The sequence below is a fragment of the Plecotus auritus genome, assembly GCF_963455305.1.
Source record: "Plecotus auritus genome assembly, chromosome: 4".
Taxonomy (NCBI): Eukaryota; Metazoa; Chordata; class Mammalia; order Chiroptera; family Vespertilionidae; genus Plecotus; species Plecotus auritus.
In genome coordinates this window covers 3,272,831-3,292,648 of record NC_137775.1, presented here as the reverse complement: position 1 = coordinate 3,292,648, position 19,818 = coordinate 3,272,831, and the positions used below count along the sequence as shown (strand labels likewise).

The 19,818-nt window shown below is 54.4% G+C and overlaps 1 protein-coding gene across 10 annotated transcripts in view; it reads right to left on the bottom strand.

Annotated features, from left to right (window-relative positions):
• Positions 1-19,818, bottom strand: part of PRKN (parkin RBR E3 ubiquitin protein ligase) — a 638,297-nt gene that overhangs the window by 280,032 nt on the left and 338,447 nt on the right. For 8 of the 10 annotated variants that reach the window (XR_013960334.1, XR_013960335.1, XM_080663608.1 and 5 more), the window contains exon 5: positions 13,923-14,006. The exons of the other annotated variants lie outside the window; for them this stretch is intronic. Coding sequence is in view for 6 of the 8 variants with exons in the window: in XM_080663608.1 (XP_080519734.1) it covers positions 13,923-14,006 (84 nt within the window). In the remaining 2 variants the exon portion in view is untranslated. The remainder of the gene's footprint in view (positions 1-13,922; positions 14,007-19,818) is intronic. 10 annotated transcript variants of the gene reach the window in all.

Genomic DNA, 19,818 nt, shown 5'->3' with positions numbered 1-19,818 from the left:
CGCAAACAGCTCTGGAACACCACGAAGGTTTGCAAACTGAACTGCTGGTAACACCGTTTGCAGCCTCTATGGCCCGCAAAGGCTTACTCTCAGAAACGTTTGTAAGTGTAATGATAAGAAAATGGCCGTAATAATGAGCGATAAATAATAAAAACACGCTCCAGCTCCCCTGGCCTGGGAGAGAGGCAGTTCAACATGGGCTGCGATGTTCCACCTGAGCAACTGGCGAAGATGCAAAGTGATGAAACAAGGCGGCTCGTTCCCAGGACGGGGAGCAGCCGTCCCCACACAGCCTTGGGGACAATCGTGCAAACATTCGGAGGACCTGGGGGACTCATCGTGGTAACGCTGTGGATGTCAAGTACGTTACCACAGAAGCTCTTCTCCTAAAATTAATCATGAAACTGGCCAGGCAAGTCTACGGAACGGACGCAAGGAAGAACGCAGAGCGGAGGTGGCCGAGGAGCCCCAACCCTCACCACCTCAGGAGCTGAAGCAGACATGACAGTGCCCACCGGCGAGAACCATCTAGACCTGCATGTGCTCATAGGGAAAAGGGGTACAACGCATGATGTAAAGATACCCGTCACCAAATAACACGGGAGCTACGACTGCGTTAAAATGTGCGTGACTCTGTGTGTGTGTGTGTGTGTGTGTGTGTGTGTGTACCCATGTGAGCATACACACCTACCCCTTGAAAACAGTCTAAAGAAGACCATTAATAATGTTAACATTATGCCCGCCGAGGACATTTATCCGGCCCGACGGGTGCCGCTGCCTGTCCCGGGCCCGCAGTGTGCATAGGAATTTGTTCATAGTTTTTTTTAAAGCTATAGTCCAGCCCTCCAACGGTCTGAGGGACAGTGAACTGGCCCCCTGTTTAAAAAGTCTGAGGACCACTGAGTTAGAGAAAAGCTAGCGCACAGAGCCGAGATCAAATCCGGCAAACGCCCACACGTGTGATAACGACGGTGGTTGGTGGTCACGACCCCAGCGGATGGCTGCTTACGAGGAGGGGCTGGGAGGTGAGGACTTCAACCCCTGCATCAGGTTTCACCCCCAACCTCTGCATGCAAAAGGCAGCGGGATGTCCGTTTCACAAATGAGGGGACTGACGGGCGCAAAGGTTGGGTCCAAGGCCACGGCCTGTGGGTGTCAGAACCAGAATTCAGACCGAGCGTCCCTGGCGCAGTGCCGCGCTCGTCTGCGGGGCTCCAGACCACGGTCGGCCCGTGTAAAGGCAGGGCCCCTGCTATAAGCCGTCCGATCAGACCACGGGTAAGTCCACTGTGATGGGGGCTTGGGAAACAGGTCACGAATCTAAGAGCCTGGGGTGTAGCCTCCCGGGAAAAGACAGGATGAAACCGGCCAGACGTACGACTGCCTTTAACTCCCGCCGGAGCGGCGCCTTGGGCACTATTCAATGGGGCGCAGACGGGAAGCACTGGCTACTGTTTATCTAACACTGTCCCGGCCACAGATGCTTCAAATCCTCAGATAACCCAGCCCAGCGCGAATGAACTCTCACGTCTGTCTAATCCCACTCGGATGCTTCCTCATCAAATCAGTGTCTGACTTCAATCTGAACCCAGACGACAGAGACGGCACAGGCCCATGGACCGGGGTGCGTGTAGTCCAGGGGTGGGCAAACATTTTGACTCGAGGGCCACAATGGGTTCTTAAACTGGACCCGAGGGCCGGAACAAAGGCATGGATGGAGTGTTTGTGTGAACTAATATAAATTCAAAGTAAAGGAGCGGAGGGGAGAGCAAGAGAACCCTCTGCTCTTTCGGCTCCGCGGGCCGGATAGAACAGCCGAACGGGCCGGATCCGGCCCGCGGGCCATAGTTTGCCCACGGCTGGTGTAGTCTGTGACATCACGGGCTCATGCACAGCACTGTCGAGAGCGTGCCCGTGACCCATCCCTGCTAGCCAGCCACCCGAATGCTGGCGGCTTATTTATTTTTAAACTTATATGTTACTCATGGATCTGCAATGTGGGCAGGGTTTGTGCGGACTGCTTATCTCTGCTCCCATGGCAACCGTGGGAGGCTCCGAGCTGAGAGCGGGGAGGTTCTGAGGCCCCTTGTCACACCCAGGCAGCTGAGGAGGGAGGGCGGACCTGCTCGGGGCAGGGTCACCTGGCTTCCCCAGTCCCCTCCCCGTGTGTCCATTGGCCTTGCCGCGCAGCCCCTCGGCACGGGGCCCTTAGGGAACCGGGCATTTCCCGTGTTGGCAGAGGCCCCTGATGCAGGTGTCCCCAAAGAGGAAGCCAGACAGACCCTCCGTTGCCTTTTGTGGCCTCGGAGGTAACGCAGCGCCACCTCTGATCTCTGCTCTCCAGCCAAGGCCCGCGTGGAGGAAGGTTAGAGCCCAGCTCGGATGAGAGGGGGTCAGAGACGGGGCAGGCTCACCCCCAAAGAGCCACCAGGGATGCACAGCTCGCTGAGTATGGTCAGAGTCAGGGTAGTCAGGGGACTGTCAAAGGGAAAGCAAGAGAGACGGGGGCGGGGGGCAGACGGAAGAACAGGCCACAGCCAAGAAGGCGGAAAAGAACCCTGCAATTGGGGGTGCCCCAGGTCACGACGGAGTGAGCTAGTGTCGTGGTGATTTTGTTGTTGGGGAGCCCGTGAGCTGCTAAGATTCAGTTCTCAAACCTTAACTAACTCCTCTCCCCATCTGCCCCCTTCTCTCCTGCTCGTTTTCAGTAGAGACTGGCGTTCACCATTCGGAAGGGTTTCGTTTATCTGTAGTTGTTACTGGTTTTTAGTGTAGTTTTGTGTGTTTTTGGTGTTTTTTTGAGGGCCCCCTGTGAAATCTCAAGGAGAACCCTTAGGTCAGCCGTGGGCAAACTACGGCTGTTCTATCCGGTTCTCTTGCTCTCCCCTCCGCTCCTTTACTTTGAATTTATATTAGTTCACACAAACACTCCATCCATGCTTTTGTTCCGGCCCTCCGGTCCAGTTTAAGAACCCATGGTGGCCCTCGAGTCAAAAAGTTTGCCCACGCCTGCCTTAGGTGGTACCCCAGTGTGGCAGCTGTAAAGGAAATGTGGAAAATCAGGCAAAACCCTAGTTCTCAGTATCATGTTGTTCCCTGGTTCCTTTAAAAACAACAACAAACAACAAGCATGCTCTGCCCAGTGCCCGGTGGCCAGGTGCCCCACGCGAGCCAGCCCGTGAGGCCATCATGACTTTAATCCCGGGGCTGGCTCCTCTTCCTAGTGTGTGCCCCCCGGGATCTGATGGCCTGAGGCCCTCCAGTCCCCTAACTGCTGACGGAGCCTCCCCTACAGCGGCCACTTCTCGGCCACAGTCGGTGGCTCCGCTTACTCCGCAGAGTGGACAGGAGCCACCCTAAGCAGCCCCTCGAAAGTGTCCTGCATTCCCACTGGGGGGCGTGGCTCCCCGGCTCCCTAACCTCTGACCTGCAGGGACCCCCGTGAGCGCGCTGACCTTTGACTTGCGTGACCGCAGGAGGAGGAACCATCGCATCGCTGAAGCGGACCTCCGTCGTGAGCGGATGCGGAAGACCCCATTGCTCACGGAAGGCCACGCCCGAGCGGAGGGTGCGCTGCGGTCATCATCGCCCTCGCGATGAAGGTGAGGCCGTGACCCGCGCTCTGAGGGTCCTTACACGTGGGCCTTGGTGCTAAGGGTCGGAGTTCACCTGCTCGACTGAGGCGGCTCCCTGACCTGCGTGGCCCTGCAGCACAGAGGAATGCCCCTGGGTGGTGGAAGCGCATGGAGAGACGGGCCTTCGCTGATGGAAGCAGCCCATCGAGTAAGGCAGGCGAGACAGGAGGCCATGAGGCGACTCCAAGGAAAAGGGAAAATACACCGTCCCTGATCTGCAGTCTCAGTGACGCAGGTCAACCACGGCCCGGAAACATGAAATGGAAAATGCCACAAATGAGCAATCCTCTAGTGCAGCCGTGGGCAAACTACGGCCCGCGGGCCGGATCCGGCTGTTCTATCTGGTTCTCTTGCTCTCTCCTCCGCTCCTTTACTTTGAATTTATATTAGTTCACACAAACACTCCATCCTTGCTCTTGTTCCGGCCCTCCGGTCCAGTTTAAGAACCCATGGTGGCCCTCGAGTCACAAAGTTTGCCCACCCCTGGTCTAGTATAAACTGCATGCCCTTCTGAGCTGCGTGGAGTCGCTGCATTTCTGCTCCGACGCCCCGGGAAGTGAGGCACCCCTTGGAGCCGCGCCTCCACACCGTATACGCTCCCTGCCCATCACCATCTTGTGGGGTCACCAGGTCGCAGTGTGGGAGTCGCCCTCAGTTCACTTAATAGTGCCCCCTCCCCAGGGGCAGGGAGGCTGGCACCCGGCTCTGCCTCGGAGACGCCGCAGCGCGCTTCCTTCGAGGGGAAGGGGAAGGTTCCCAGCGTCATGAGGAAAGAGACAAAGCGCATGTCGAGCTGCTCAGGCCTCCTATCGGTGGGAGCGGGCCTCCTGAGAGCCGGTGAACACGGAAACACTGAGGAGGGTGCGTGCGGTGCCGTCAGGGGTTTTGAGACAGAGCGCGAACATGGTCCCATAGCTTCCGTTACAGTATAGTGTCACCTTGTCCTATGTAATTACTAGTTCTTGTTACTGGGCCCAATTTTTACATTTAACTTTATCATCGCGGGAAACCACAGGCACACCCAGGGTTTGGACTCTCCGTGGTGTCAGGCATCCCGGGGCCCGGAACGATGCCCACAGACAAGGGGTGGCTGTGTGAGCACTTCTGAGTAAGAAGCGGAAATCCGCAGATACGCTGGACTGTGTAACCCAGCCTGGCCTGTGTGGCTTATGGCTGAGCGTCGACCTATGAACTAGGAGGTCACGGTTCGATGGCGGGCTCGGCCCCCGAGGCAGCCCATTGATGACTCTCTCTCATCATTGCTGCTTCCCCCTCTCTCTCCCTCTCCCTTCCTCTCTGAAATCACTAAAAACATGTATTTTTAAAAACTGTATAACCCAGGTGTGCACTCCCAACAGGACTTTCATTTCTGCACCCGGGATCGTGGAGTCCTGACCTTCACCGACTCCGTGAGATTGCACGAGTGACGCAGCCCCCCTCCCTGGGGAGAGCTGGGAGGGACAGAGCTGACCAACGGGCGCAGGACGCGAGGGAGCACCGAGGGGCCCCGTCCTCAGGCCCGGCCCTGCCCCCGGTCAGGGGTCACTCTCCTCCAAGCCCGGGCTCTGGGAGGCTCAGAGTCCACCTCCCTCGCATCCCTTTCTTCCTCCTCCATTTCCTAGTCTCCCAGGGAGGCTGAGAGGAAGGAGCAGCCTGGAGGGGAAGGGGCCCTTCGCCCTGGGGCGCTCTCCTCTGGGGAGCACAGGTAAGAGCGGCTGATAAAGACCAAGGTTCAATCACTGCTAAGCAGCAGCCCATGGATGGGGCGCGGGGAGTGGGGGGCGCAGGGAGTGGAGGGCGCAGACAGGGCAGAGCCACCCGCTGCTGCTCCCCCCGAGGGTCCCCGGACAGGAGGGCGCGGGCTGGCGGGGCTCCCGGCTGTGGCCCATCAGCGTGTGCGCCTCGTTCTAAAGCAAAGCCAGTCCTCACGCCTTCACTCACGTGCCGCCGGGACCCACGGACAGGCGACAGCATCGCATAGAAGTCATCTCTCGTCTTTGCTGCCGGAAACTTCTCTCCCTCTGCCCGCATCCCGCCACCTCAACTGCGACCCCCGCCTAATGAACACCCCACCTTCGGGGGTGGGAGCGCCCCGCTCTTACCATTCACCACCCTCCGCGGGAACCCCCGAAGACGGGGGCGCGCACAGGGAGCGGCCTCTTGTCCCCGTTTCATGTCCTCGGAGTGTCTGCGCTTCTGTCATCTCCTTGGTGTCAAGCCCAAGGCCACGGGGCTCCATGGAACCAGGAAGTGTCCCTGAAACACATACCGTCCGGCAGAGAGCAGGTGGCTAACGATAAGCAGGGGTCCTCAAACTTTTAAACAGGGGGCCAGTTCACTGTCCCTCAGACCGTGGGAGGGCCGGACTATAGTTTAAAAAAAAAACTATGAACAAATTCCTATGCGCACTGCGGGCCCGGGACGCGTCGGCTGCTAAGCAGGACAGGCAGCGGCACCCGGCGGGCCGGATCCATGTCCTCGGCGGCCGCATGTGGCCCGCGGGCCGTAGTTTGAGGACCTCTGATTCAGGGAATAAATGATCTTAATTTCTTATCCCTTCATTCCTGTCATTCCTCCGCCTCGGACAACACGCCCGACGTGCCAGCGCCACCGCCTGTGGGGACCCCACCGCCCCCCTCAGGCACCTGCTGGGGTGGGACAGTCCATCTCCGAACCCCGCCGGCACTTCCCGTGCTGGCCCCCCGGCGTTCGCGTCCTGCCTGTCTGTCTCGATTCCTCGCCTCATTCACGAAGCACCGGCCTTTACAGGCCACACCCAGCGTGATCGCGGTCGGTCCCACGGCTGACCCCTCCGGGGAACGTCCCCAAACGGTGAGGACCGCAGAGGGAACACCCCTTTCTGTGCTGGGTGCCGGCCTGGAGGCCGTGTGCGGTCACTGCACCGCTCCCCGCCCCCCCGCCCCCCGGGGCCAGGGGCAGCCATCCCGGTAACGCCCTCGCCCCAGGCCCCAGTGCCCGCAGGTCGGCCTTTGCCGCTGCCCCCGTGAGACGCGGACAGACAGACACCGGCTGTGAGAACCACCATGTTTCTTTCCCTGGAAAGACACTGATTTTGGAAATTACATTTTGTTTCCAATCTTCAAACGTCCGAGTTTCCCATCGTCTCATAAAAACTCTCCTGCACGACGCTCAGCCTGCGTGTCCTCCCCAAACGGAGTGCGTGCGGAAGGGCGGCCCCGCCTGCCTGGGAAACTCAGCGCCGAGGGTCCCGAACGGTGTGTTTTCCAAGAAACGTCGTCGGTGGAGTGAATGTTTCCCCCATGCAGGTCAACAGCGCGGGAAGCCTGCTCGGCCTGGGGTTTATCCCACGTGTGCATTGCTCAAACGTCAGGGCCGGCAACCTGGCCCTGAGGCTGTTTTGCAGGGAAACCTCTGAAACTAGTTCATCGTGGCCCCTGATGACTTGGGGGGCGAGGCTGCCTGAGCGGGGAGGGGAGGGTCTCTCAGTGAGGCCATGGGCTCCAGCCATCAGGGCCGGCCAGAGGACCGGAGCGATTTCCAGGCTGGGAGCCGGCCCCCTCTCTCGCCCATTACTCTCGACTCTTCCTTCCCCTCTCCCCGCTCCATTAGCCCTGCGCATGGCACGGAGGCCTGGCCGGGGGGCCTGCCGTCACTGACCCGATGCTTCCACGCAGGTCTAGTCTCTGTCCCCGAAACGCTCGGTGGGGTTCAGGCCGCCTGAGCCTGGCCTTTCCCAGCTCTCAGGACCTCATTCATAGCCCTCTTTGAAGCGATCTTTCCATCGCTCTCTGTTCGCTGGCCGGGGTGCCTTCTCCCCAAAGAGACCTCGTGGCCCGGGAGCCATCCTTTTCCGATTAATCATGACAGGTCCTCCGCTGTGTCTTTGTGGTCCGAGGCCTTGTCTAACGGCTACGCACACGCTTCGGGCAGACTCTCAGCACAGAGCTGCTGTGGGATCATCTGATGGGAAGACAGACAATTAAGAGGTGACTTCTCAGCCTCTGGGAATAATCAACAGGTTTAGATTGCTCATTCCAAGCGGCGTGTGGTCATCTGCATGATTCCCTTCTAGCGGATACAAAATCAGATCGATTACAGCTCAGAGAGCCACAGGTCGGCCGTGAGCAATGCATGCGGAGCAGGAGCTTCTGGCAATGGCGGATGAAAGAACTAGTTTCAATATTTAAAAATATATCATGGAAATGGCCCATTGGCTTGAAAAGTGGCGTCACCAACTGACCCAGGCCCTGTTTGCGGGCACAGTGTGCGCTGTCCCTGGTCCACGCAGGTGCTCGCTGCACTGCACTGAGTTCCGGCACCTGGTCCCCTTGCGAGAGAGGCATCTCAGACAACAGTGCAGGAGTCGCTCACAGCACCGAGGAAGGGGCTGACGCTCCCCTCCCTGAGCTGTGAAAGAGCCCAGCTCCTAGTAACAGGGGTGATGTCGCTGAAAAAATTCATTTGAACTGAGTCTCGGCTTCAGGGCCTCACAAATACCCCAGGTTCTTCGATTCTGCCGCAGTTTCTTTAGTGCTCTTAACACCTGACACCTTTTTCATAATAGTTTATTTTTATATGTAAGCATGTTTAAATGTTTTGCTTAAATATGCAAAATTTTAGCTGATTCTGTAATTCGGGACTTAATTTTATTTATTTATTTATTTTTGTGACTTAATTTTTTTAAGAAAATGACACTTTTTGTTATCAAGTGCTCAAAACTTAGTTTAGCAGTGAACTGTCCTTGAGCCTGAATACCTGATTGGTTTTTGAAAAATGACATAAGAAGTTTCTAGTTTGTCACCCAAATTGCATGTCAGACAACAGAGCCTTCTGTCTCGCGTCGGCACCGTTCCATCATAATCCGAGCAGGACCTCGGAGCTGCACCGTTCCATTTTACTTGGAGGTTAGACAGCGGGGCTGTGGGGGCCAGGGTGGGCGGGGGACCAGTTCCCTTCGGCCGAGCCCCAGGGCAGAGTGAGGGGGAAGCAGAGGTGTCGCCCCTCCCTCACGTCTGCTTCCACCCTTCGCCCGAGCTGCCAGCTGCCCCGCGTCCCCGGGTCCCCAGGAGCCAGGAGGCTGGGGCTGCTCCCTGCGTACTGGGAGGCGCCAGGGCCCATGTTGGCCATCCAGTGGTGCACGTGGGCGTGGCCACGCGAGAACAGAGCTCAAGGCTCCTCTCCGTCCTGCCAGTGGAACTGTCACTTGTGACTGTCGCGCGGACGCCTGGCCACCCTGAGGTCTTCTCTTGACGCAGGACACAGCAGCCTGTGACTGTGGTTGGATGCGGGGTCAAGTAAGAACAGGGAGTGGCCCTGACCGGTTTGGCTCAGTGGATAGAGCGTTGGCCTGCGGACTCAAGGGTCCCTGGTTCGATTCCAGTCAAGGGCATGTGCCATGGTTGTGGGCACATGCCCATTGGGGAGGTGTGCAGGAGGCAGCTGATCGATGTTTCTCTCTCATCGATGTTTCTAACTCTCTATCCCTCTCCCTTCCTCTCTGTAAAAAAAATCAATAAAATATATTTAGAAAAAAAAAATAACAGGGAGTGCACCCCAGGAAGCCACCCTGAGGGCCCCGAGTCTCACTTGGTGAGCTTCTAACAAGGTCTAAAATGACAATAAGAACCAGCAGGAGAAACGCAGGCCCCGGTGGGAGAGCAATGCCAAGAAACTGAGACATGAACAAGGAAGTCTGGGACATAAAGTCAGCGAATGCCTGGTCGGTAACACTGGTTCTCTCCGGTGCCTCTTACTTGCAATGCGTTTCATTTTAATCAGCATCTCCGGAGAGGAGGAAATCGGAGCTAGAGACCCGAGTACTAACTCCCTTCAACTGATGCCCCCGGGCAGGACCCAGCCGGCTGTGGCCCAGGCGGGAGATAAACCGCATGGGGAGATGGAAGTTATTGTACTGAGTTTACTAATTATGTGATTTTATTATAATTCAGGGGATAGTTTTTAGAATCCAATTTTTTTTTTTAAAATAAATCAGTGAGCTATTTTTAAAGGCCCTTCTCAACTGTTTCTGACAAGAAAAAGAAGTTCTATGTAAAGACTCTGGCTCCTGGCAAAATCTAGTAATCTAAAAAGGACAATGTCATTTTACATGGCACTTCCGGTAACCATGACTCTCAAAAATGTTAACTGTAATGCACGCCATTGGCTGTGAAGTAGTAAACCGACATCCTTGGCAAGGTAACCCGGCCATGGGTTACTTTGAAGAGTGGTGAATGGAGGCGGCCGATCGACGGTCCTCTCTCATCATGGATGTTTCCATCTCTCCCTCTCCCTTCCTCTCTGAAATCAATAAAAATATATTTTGAAGTTATGATGTGGAACTCAGGAATAAGGCCCAGGGAGGAATAATCCCCTGGCCTCTGTGTGTACAAATAAAAAAATAACCCCCCAGCACATGTACAGACACAAAATCTTCATTGTCTAAGACAGTGGTCGGCAAACCGCGGCTCGCGAGCCACATGCGGCTCTTTGGCCCCTTGAGTGTGGCTCTTCCACAAAATACCACGGCCTGGACGAGTCTATTTTGAAGAAGTGGCGTTAGAAGAAGTTTAAGTTTAAAAAATGTGGCTCTCCAAAGAAATTTCAGTCGTTGTACTGTGGATATTTGGCTCTGTGGACTAATGAGTTTGCCGACCACTGGTCTGAGATATAGTAGGCAAAATATAAAATGAAGATTTACACAGAAAACTTAGTTTTACATCATATCCAAAGATGAATTAATCCCCCTAATGGAGAATATCCTATTGATCTCCCCTCTTTTAACCTCAAGCCCACACTCTTTGAATTGACCCAAAAGTTCTTTTCATAAAGTGGGACGCCTTCCAGAACAGAGGCTGTGCTGTCCCACGATGACACCAATTAGTGTGAAACTGGATGCGGTTCCGTTTCTCTGTGTGAAGGTCAAGCTTATATTTGTTCTCTAAAAACCCAGGTGAAATGGCACTGCTGCTTCACATGAGCTGGTCAGGGTATCTTTAAGCACATACATATTAATGAAGACCATACTGGAAACGCTGCTCTTGGAATGTTAAGTATATGGATATTTATACAAGGGATAGAAAGTACACCTTTTTTTTTACGAGAGTATGACATATAGTGTCCAAAATACTGTCTAAAATTCAAAATACCCAGCAAACTTAAAATACTTACAAGTGCCCATCTTTGCGCCTCCTTCAGGAGCAAGGACCCGGGCACCGGGAGGGCACAGGGCCTGGCACGCAGGCAGCTGCCCTCGGCGCTCCAGAAGAGGCTCCGCGGGCAGCGACTGGGGAACGGGGTGTCCGCCGCCTCCGGAGAGCCGCCCTTCCTGTGTCCCACCAGCAGCTGGCTGGGCTCATTAGACGCGGGGGGATACCGCTGGATGTGATCATTTCTTTTTCTAGCTTACAACGTGTTTAAATAATGTTCTCCTCCTTTTTAATTAAATAAGCATTTGTGTTATTCAATACTCCCTTTAAAAGCTCATCCAGGTACATCCCAAGGGAATTGGCGTGTGGCACATTTTCATTATTGTTTGATCCCATAGTTCCACGGGGCTATTCTCTATTGACGGAGTGATTGAATTTCCACGTTTAAGAGACTTCTCATGGCTACGTGTTGGTTAGTGATGTTTAAATGCCTTCGTGCCCTGGACCACGATCAGGTGGTGCGAACGCGCTGGAACCGTGGGGTGTCCTCGTTGGCGGGGCTGGGGGGTCAGCGCTCAGCGGGGCGGCCGGTCTGCTGGCTGCTAGTCGGCCCCGTCCTTTCTGAGTTGAGCCGATAGAGCTCGCACCCACAGCGAGTTAGTCATGTTTCTCTCCAAGTGGCTGGAGACTCGTCCACATGACCCGTGAATTCTGACAGCTGGCCCTAATGTATTTTTAAGTTCATGTTACTAACATGATGCCATTTTCTAAACTGCTGTATCTTTCTGGGTTATCACGTCTTTTATCGAAAGCTAGAGAGCTTACCTTTAAGTAAGGCATCACTCCCCCGCCCCCCCCAACTTGGGAAGACGGGTTTGTGCCCACAAGTTCTAAGGGACATTTCACCTGCACCCGCAGTAACCAGGCCACGGCGCCCAGCCCTCCGCAGCTGATCCAGGAGGGTGCTGCTCTGTGTGGGGATCTGCGGTTCCTTCCCCCTGCCGAGCCCTGACCTTGCCATGACCTCTGCTGTCCAAGGCTCCGCGCCCCCTTCCCCCCCCCCCCCCAATCAGTGGCTGTAGTTTATGGATATCCTCTCTGAAGTCCAGCTTCTCTGAATTCCGGGTGTATAACTTTTTTCACTGTTGTCAGCACAGCCGTCCTTCACAAACACGTGCTTGTGTGTAATCCAGGTGTGTAGATGGGGTGTGGCAAGGGTTTGGGGGCACCAGTTCACGGAGCCTTTGGGACCACAGCGGCACTGGCACCTGATCTACATGCAATCCTCTGCCCTGATATCCCAGGCAAGTGGGAGATGCAAAAAGCGACAGTCCCCCCAGCCCCCCCAGTCCCCCCTTTGGCTGATTTGAGCTAAATCTTACGGATGCAGAACTACCTACTCTTCTGTGACCCAATCCTGCCAACTGAGCTCCAGGTACGAGAGGCAGGCAGACTGGCTATGATGGGAGGAGATTTCCAAATGCTATGGAGACCACAGTGTTACACACACCAGAGGATATGGCCTACCACCCTTATTATTAAAGGCAGTTACATCTGCATATCATCCTATATAATAAAACCCTAACATGCAAATTGACCAAAAGGCAGAACAACCGGTCGCTATGACGCGCACTGACCACCAGGGGGCAGGCACTCAACGCAGGAGCTGCCCCCTGGTGGTCAGTGCGCTCCCACAGGGGGAGCGCTGCTCGGCCAGAAGCCGGGCTCACAGCTGGCGAGCGCAGCGGCCGTGGCGGGAGCCTCTCCTGACTCCACGGCAGCGCTAAGGACCCTTCGGGGGGTGTCCGCCTGCCGGCTTAGCCCCGGTCCCGGACTGCGAGAGGGCACAGGCCAGGCTGAGAGACCCCCACCCCCGCCCCAGTGCACGAATGTTGTGTTCCGGGCCTCTAGTGTATACTATAAGATACACATACCGCATCTGTGTGCACGCGCTTGCAGGTAACTGTACTGAAGAATTCTCCCTGGAAAACATGCCCTTCAATTTCATCCCGCAGCAAACCTAAGACTGAAGGCAGCGTGGCTGCTGTGGGTAGTGACGCGGAGTCACTGGCTTTCTGCAGGATTCGCATCAACAGAAGCCAGCCCATGGCCCCAGCCCAGCCCGACGGAGAGGGACGCCACGTGCTCCCTGCTGCTCGGCAGCCCCGCCGCCCGCAGGCGGGAGAGGAGGCGGGAGAGGAGGCGTCTGAGGATCGAGCCCAAACCCCGCACCCATTGCTACGGGCAGACCCAGTTCCTGGAGAAGACGCGAGCCGCCAGCTGGCCGTGGCCGTCGGTGAACCTGCAGTGACATTGGCGCTGGCCCCGAGACAGCATTCGCGGCTCAGAAGGCATAGCCTCCGGGTGCGGTGGCTTCCGGGGTTTTCGAGGTAAAAGGTGTAACAGACAAATTGCAAGCATGAGCAGGGGTGGGCAAACTACAGCCCGCGGGCCGGATCCGGCTGTTCTATCCGGTTCTCTTGTTCTCCCCTCCACTCCTTTACTTTGAATTTATATTAGTTCACACAAACACTCCATCCATGCTTTTGTTCCGGCCCTCCGGTCCAGTTTAAGAACCCATTGTGGCCCTTGAGTTGAAAAGTTTGCCCACGGCTGTTCTAGAGTGACTGCACTGCTCAGGGGCTCTGGAGAAACACCCGCTCTGCATGGAGCTCGGGGCACCCGCTGGCCCGAGAACAGAGGGGGGTCCCGGGGAGCTGGTCCCCCTTCTGCCTGTGTGTAGTGCGCAGTGTCAGAAAACCGCCACCGGAGGCGGAGGGGCAAAGCAAGAGTGTAGCTGAGTGACACGGGATGCAGTACACGGATGGCGGCATCAGGAGAAACACCAACGCTGTGTCTGTTACTTTCCTTTGCAGGCCTGACCCCTTCTTGCTCACATCCCGTGACTGTCACTCCGCGAGGAGTCTAAATTGTCGCGTTTTGCCATCGTCACCCAGAGCGGCGCGGCCCCTAGGAAGGAGGCCCTGGAGGGCAGTGACACGGAGAAGTGTGGGTGGATGTTAGAAACACTTTGGAATCTTGCACCACTTTAGGCAAATGTTGTCGGACGGGAGAAAAGCCAGCATTTTCGTCTCTCGGGCCACTGCCTCGTGGACACGGGAGATGCCCCCCTGACAGGCAGGGAGCTGCAGGTACTTACCGCGCTTGTCCCAGGGCAGCCTGGCGACTGGCACTCACCCCTCATCCGCTTCGGGATCAGGACGTCGTCCCAGCAGGACGGGCCCTGTGGGAAGAAGCAGACACAGCCTTGGTGCACGGACGGTCAGGGACATGTTCTCCCGCACGAACATCATCGGTGAGGTCTACACTAGAAAGGGACAGTGAAATCGGTGTGCCGCGGCGACTTGCAGAGCGCAGTCCAGAGACGCTGGGCGTCCTCGGGACCCCCCGGGGCCCAGTAGGTCGGGACCATTTTCACAGCCGTCCTCGGGTGACATTGGGCATGCAGTTCACTTACTTGTGGTAACGTCCTCACTGTAGTCCAATTTAATTGCTTAAAAGTTTAAAGAAACTTTTTTTCCTACAATTCATTATAATTTCAACTGACAAGTTTTAAAAAACATTTTTATCATAATTATATTTTTATTTTAGAGAAGAAGGGAGAGAGAGAGAGTGAGAGAGAGAGAGAGAGAAACATTGATGTGAGTGAGTAACATTGATTGTTCCCTTGTCTCCCATAAGAGCCCCTAGTGGGGATCGAACCCACAACCTGGGTATGTGCCCTGACTGGGAACCACCAGCATGGAGTTAGGGCCCGGGCGCATTTCACCACCTCAAAGTCCGGGATGATGAAACTTTCTGGGCAAATTGCCAACATGCATCTCTCATGCCTTAATTTTTCAGTCCAAAAAGCAACAGAAACATCTATGTGAGAATTCCTCAAATCAATGGTCACCTAAGTTACAACTTTATTTGACAGAACTCATTCACACTTTTCTCTTTGATCTCAAACCATAACAAAAAAAATAAGTGATAGCATCTCAGCATCCTGTTGGATGCAGGATTCATAATAAGACAGAGCATGTGCTGGTTGACTAGAAGCCACACCACCCAGTTAGCACTGAACCACTGGCACCGCTCTCCTGAAAGCGGAAGCAGTGCCCGCGAACGTGTGCCATGGCAAAGCAGAGGTAACTTTGCTCCTGTCTAGTTTAGAAAGTAGACGAGTCAGGGTTTCCATGGTTACAGCAGCTCTGTGTGGGAGGGAGCATGGTCTGCGACCAGACTAGACAGGGCGGCGAGTCCCACGGCAGCGGAGGAGCTACGGATGAGGGCGTGTCACGGAGGGGACCCCCAACGCTGTACCTCACCTCTCACATGGGCAGGATTGGAGACACACGTCTGAAAAACGGTCAGGACATTCGTGTGAAATACCCATGATCGCGAAGACTCACGCGGTTGCTTCTTAGAGAACCTTCTCCTGCTTAAGCCCAGGATTGGTCACAACCAAGAAAAATACGGGCATTTCTTGAGCTCGCAGAGCCGGTGAGCAACTCTGGCCGGGACTTCGTTCTGTGCAGCCCACGGACTGGGGAGGTCTGAGGTTAGTAAGTGGTCGGAAAGCATACTGGGAACGCGGGGGAAGAGCATTCCGTGGCCCGTGAACAGGAAATGACCTCAGGCCTCCATGTCCACAATGAAGTGCACGGACCGGCCGTGGGGCTCCCGGCCGCATCATCTGTGCTCTTTTTCCAGCCGCAAGGGCAGGGCTGACTCTCCGCACAGAGGACGGGCTCTCCGGCCTAAACTACTTCCTGTCCGGCCCTGAATGCCAAGCGTTTGCCAATCCTTGATCTGCAGGAAATTACTACTAAAAAACTGAGACAGCCTTTTGGCCACTGCTGAATCTCATTAGTCTGGAGGAGTAGCTGTGTCCTGGGTCTCCTATGAGAAATTACTTCAGTTAAAGGCTTAGGGTTGTTGACCTGTGGAATCTGAGAAGGTGTGGTGAGAAGGCAGTGGTTCGGGTTGTGTGAACCAGGAAGAGAGTGGGAATTGCAACTAGAGAAGACATTTGGGGGTTTGTCCTGACTGACATTACCACCAGCTGGAAAACCACAACGTCGAGCGCTATTTAAACACATCCACGAGACGCACTTAAATCAGAACTTCAGGCAAATGACTCAGTTGGCATGGCCACAGCAGCACTTAATAACATGTCTCAATTGCATACACAGTAAAATGCAATATTATGCAAAGTACTGATTTCTAAGCAATTAGGATGGTAAGATGATAAACAATGTCTTCATACTTTTGAATTAGATGGACTGAATTTCAAATCCAGTTGACATTAACAGCCACACAATGATGGGAAAGCTACTCAATTAATCAGAACATTCTTTTTTTAGGTGTAATGGGGGACTAGCCATTGCACCTACCCCATAGGATTGATGGTTAGATGAGATAAAGTACTTAGCATAATCCTATACCCATAGTGAACATTCAATAAATATTAGCGGGTGCTGCTGAACGACTAGAGTATGAGAACAATGTGATCTCGGAAAGAGCACCTCAGTGCACAAAATGTCAGACAATCTAAGTTCTGGACAGAATTTCGCTAAAGTTTAGGCTGATAAATTTAACAACCTTCTGCCTCACTTTCTTATCTCTATAGCGTGGGCAATAGGAACTCGGGCCAAATAAGATAAGGAATGAGCTCATTGATGGGAAAACCCATTATGGACGATAAGGCATTTTAGAAAAATCAGTCAGTGAAGAGACAATGGAGCCGTGTGTATTCCTGGACTCATGCATTCACCCCACTTTAGAGAGCCCCTGATGCAGTGCCAGTTCCCGGCAGGAGGGATGCTCAGTGCGTAGTGATGCAGCTGCTGCTCGCATCCGCAATTAACCAGCTCGGAGTCACACTGTACTGAGTACCCCATGTGCCGGGCTAACTCAACAGCTGCTTAAACAGAGTGTCTTGCTGGCCCTGGAGATTTCCCCCAAGTGCTGGCATGTCACTGTAATTTATCTATCTATCTATCTATCTATCTATATAAAAGCCTACGCGACTGAACGACCGGTCGACCAGCGCGCTCCCACAGCCAACCTCCCGTGGCCAGCCAACCTCCCATGGTCCCTCCCCCCGGCCAGCCGGCCACCCTACCGTGGTCCCTCCCCCAAGCTGGCCAACCTACTGTGGTCCCTACCCCCCGCTGGCCAACCTACAGTACCGCCCCCTGGCTGGCCATCTCTCCCCCACCCACCCCGATTGACCCCGATCGCTGGCCAGGCTGAGGGTCCCCCACCTGTGCACGAATTCGTGCACTGGGCCTCTAGTAAAACATAATTCGGCATAAAACAAATTTCCTTCCACCACTGAAGTGTGCTTCATGTCATAAAAAGAGAGCATTTCATAATCTAATCCTTGATAACATACTTGTCCCTCACAAGAAAATTATTAGAAGAGAGAAACCTCACATCTCTGCAAAAATCAGTGTCATTGTAAGTGAAACGACTCCTTTTCACTGCCCTGCAGCTCGGCCGCGTTTGACAAAGCCCATCACTGTCGTTACAGACGGCCAGTCCCCCCATGCAGGGCGCCATCACGCTAAACGCATTAACATCACACAGTGCGTGGTTCTGTCACGATTCCCAGTTGTCAAACTACTCGGAAACCGCTAGAGGCCTTCAATTACACTGCGAAGTGTTGACAGCTCTCCCGTCACACAGCACAGCGAGAGCAGGTTTAACCAGCGGTGGGGTTTTTGGTTTTTTCCATCCATTGCATAGAATTTAAACAATGGAGACAAATGAAGACTTGCAGTGAGTCACTGTTGTGCACTCCTCACAGATTGAATTTCGGAGAACCGTGTGATTACCTTCATCTGCTCGAGCTGTGTGCTAAGAATAGTCTGCACGGAGTGGCTTGGCCGCGGCTCAGATTAGAGGTGGTGCCAGGCAGCACGATGTGTCCTAACTGCGGAGAGGGCCACGCTCATTTCAGTTCCAGGCCTGCGCATCCATCTGCATGACAGCGCTTATTACCATGGGGGGCCGCACAGTCCTCTCCGCTGCTCTCTGTCCCGGGGTTATGACTGGACCACACCATGCTTATTAAACGAGATAAGACGGTTATTAGATTCCTGTGAATGCCCAGGTGCCATCGTGGGCAGGCAGGCTCTTCATTTAGTTCTCAGAATACGACTCTGGCCAGCACATGACATTTAGGTGCGTACTCTCCTCCTCTAAACCTGCAACTGGCCCTGAACGCAATCGGCCACCTTTCTGCAAGAAAGGGAAAGGATGATGTAAGATAGGTACCGGTTAAAGCTAGCAGGTGGCCATACTTGTCTGTGTGTCGATGTAATTAGTTGTCCATGAAGATGTAGCGGTAGAGGTAACCGTCCTGGCCAGTCCACAAAACCTACGCATCCAGCTGCTAGGACTTGAGTGGGCACCTGGCTGGACAAGAGGGGCGAGGCCAGGAGGAAGTCCCTTCCCAGGGGTCCTGGAGGCAGTGGCCTGGGATGCGCCTCCACAATCAGGCCCCCAACACGTCCGGAGAGAGCAGGGTCCGGGGTGTGCCTTAGTCCTGATGGCGCTCGTACGCATTTATGAGGTTCTTTTATTCCCAACACCAGGTATTTCCACGGATGCCAGTGCATGGGGGGTTCCTATTCTTGCCCCTTCCTGACCTAGGGGTGCAGAGCTGACAATATCAAGGACTTCCTCACCACCACCACCATCACCATCATCATCATCATCATCATCAACAACCACACAAACCAAAAGAACAAAAACGATTGCTGGCCGGAATGAAAGTTAGTCCTGGGATATGGATGCTGGCAAAGTCTTTTTTTAAAGACATGGTCCAACTTAATATGCATTGAACATTGTTCAAGTTCATAAATTTCCCCCTCAGCCCTTCATTTCAAGAGACTTCTACCATTTCTCTCCTTCTCTCTCCCTTTCTCCCCCGACTGTGTTATGATCAAGGTCCAATGGCCTCTAAAAATCACTTACTGAGAGAGGAGAAAAAAGGCTGAATTCTTAACCAAAACCAGCTAAATCTGTAGTTCTCTGAACTTCTCAGGAAAATTCAAACTGGCTAAAGTTCACACCCAAAGTGTCCCCCAATCCCCACCACACACACACAATACTTTTCTGTAAGAATTACCCCTAATTATAGTTTATTATTTTTCCTCCCCTTTAGATTAATCTTTTTTACTTAATAAAACTAAGTTCTCAAAAACTCGTTTCTTTCTGTTTCTATTTGTTTCATCCAATGAAGCGGGAAAGACTTCTGTTGGAGAACGAAGTAGATCTTGGTTATAAGTCATTCTAAGTCTCCATTTCTGAAGTAATAGTACTTTTAGGAGAACCCTTATCTCCCCACCTCCCTGCCTTTGCTGGAGAGCTGGGCTCCCACCGTCTTCGACGCCCCTCACTCGCTCACCCACAGAGTCCTCCACGTGTCTCTCTGTGCGAATGTGCTGTATCGTCCCATGGGAGCAGAGCGCCAGCTCACAGTGACTTCAGGCGCCTGTGTTTCCCGGGCCAGCTGCATCGTATCTCGAACATTCCGATGCCTGTTGATCAACTCCCACTGCCCCGCTGAATCAAAGGCAGAGGGCGAGGATGCACAGTTAATTCTAAAACCTCGAGGACAACGAAGCCCGCTGTTCTGGGCCGGCGCTGAGCTGAAACACCTGCGGCGCACCGTGGGCACACCCAGCAGGCCAGTCCTCGGTCTGGGATGCCCTCATGGCCTCTTCCCCGCGGGCCTGGATATGAACCTATGCTGCTTCTCTGAAAGCAAGCCCGGCCCGCCAGCTGCCAATCCACTGACCGTCCTGTTCCTGCTCCCGGCAGAGCTCCCCCCAGGGTCCGACTCTCCCACGAGGGTTGCCACACCACAGCTGCCGGGGTGTCCCGCTCCTTCTACCGACCGAGAGACATTACTGCGGGTGAACAGATGGGCCTGGGCAGGGCCTCTTGTCAGTCAGTGTTATTCTCCGCTCAGCTTCCTTCAAAACAGCTCCCCCCACCTCCCGCCCACCCATCACTGTTCCATGAACGACCGACTGAAG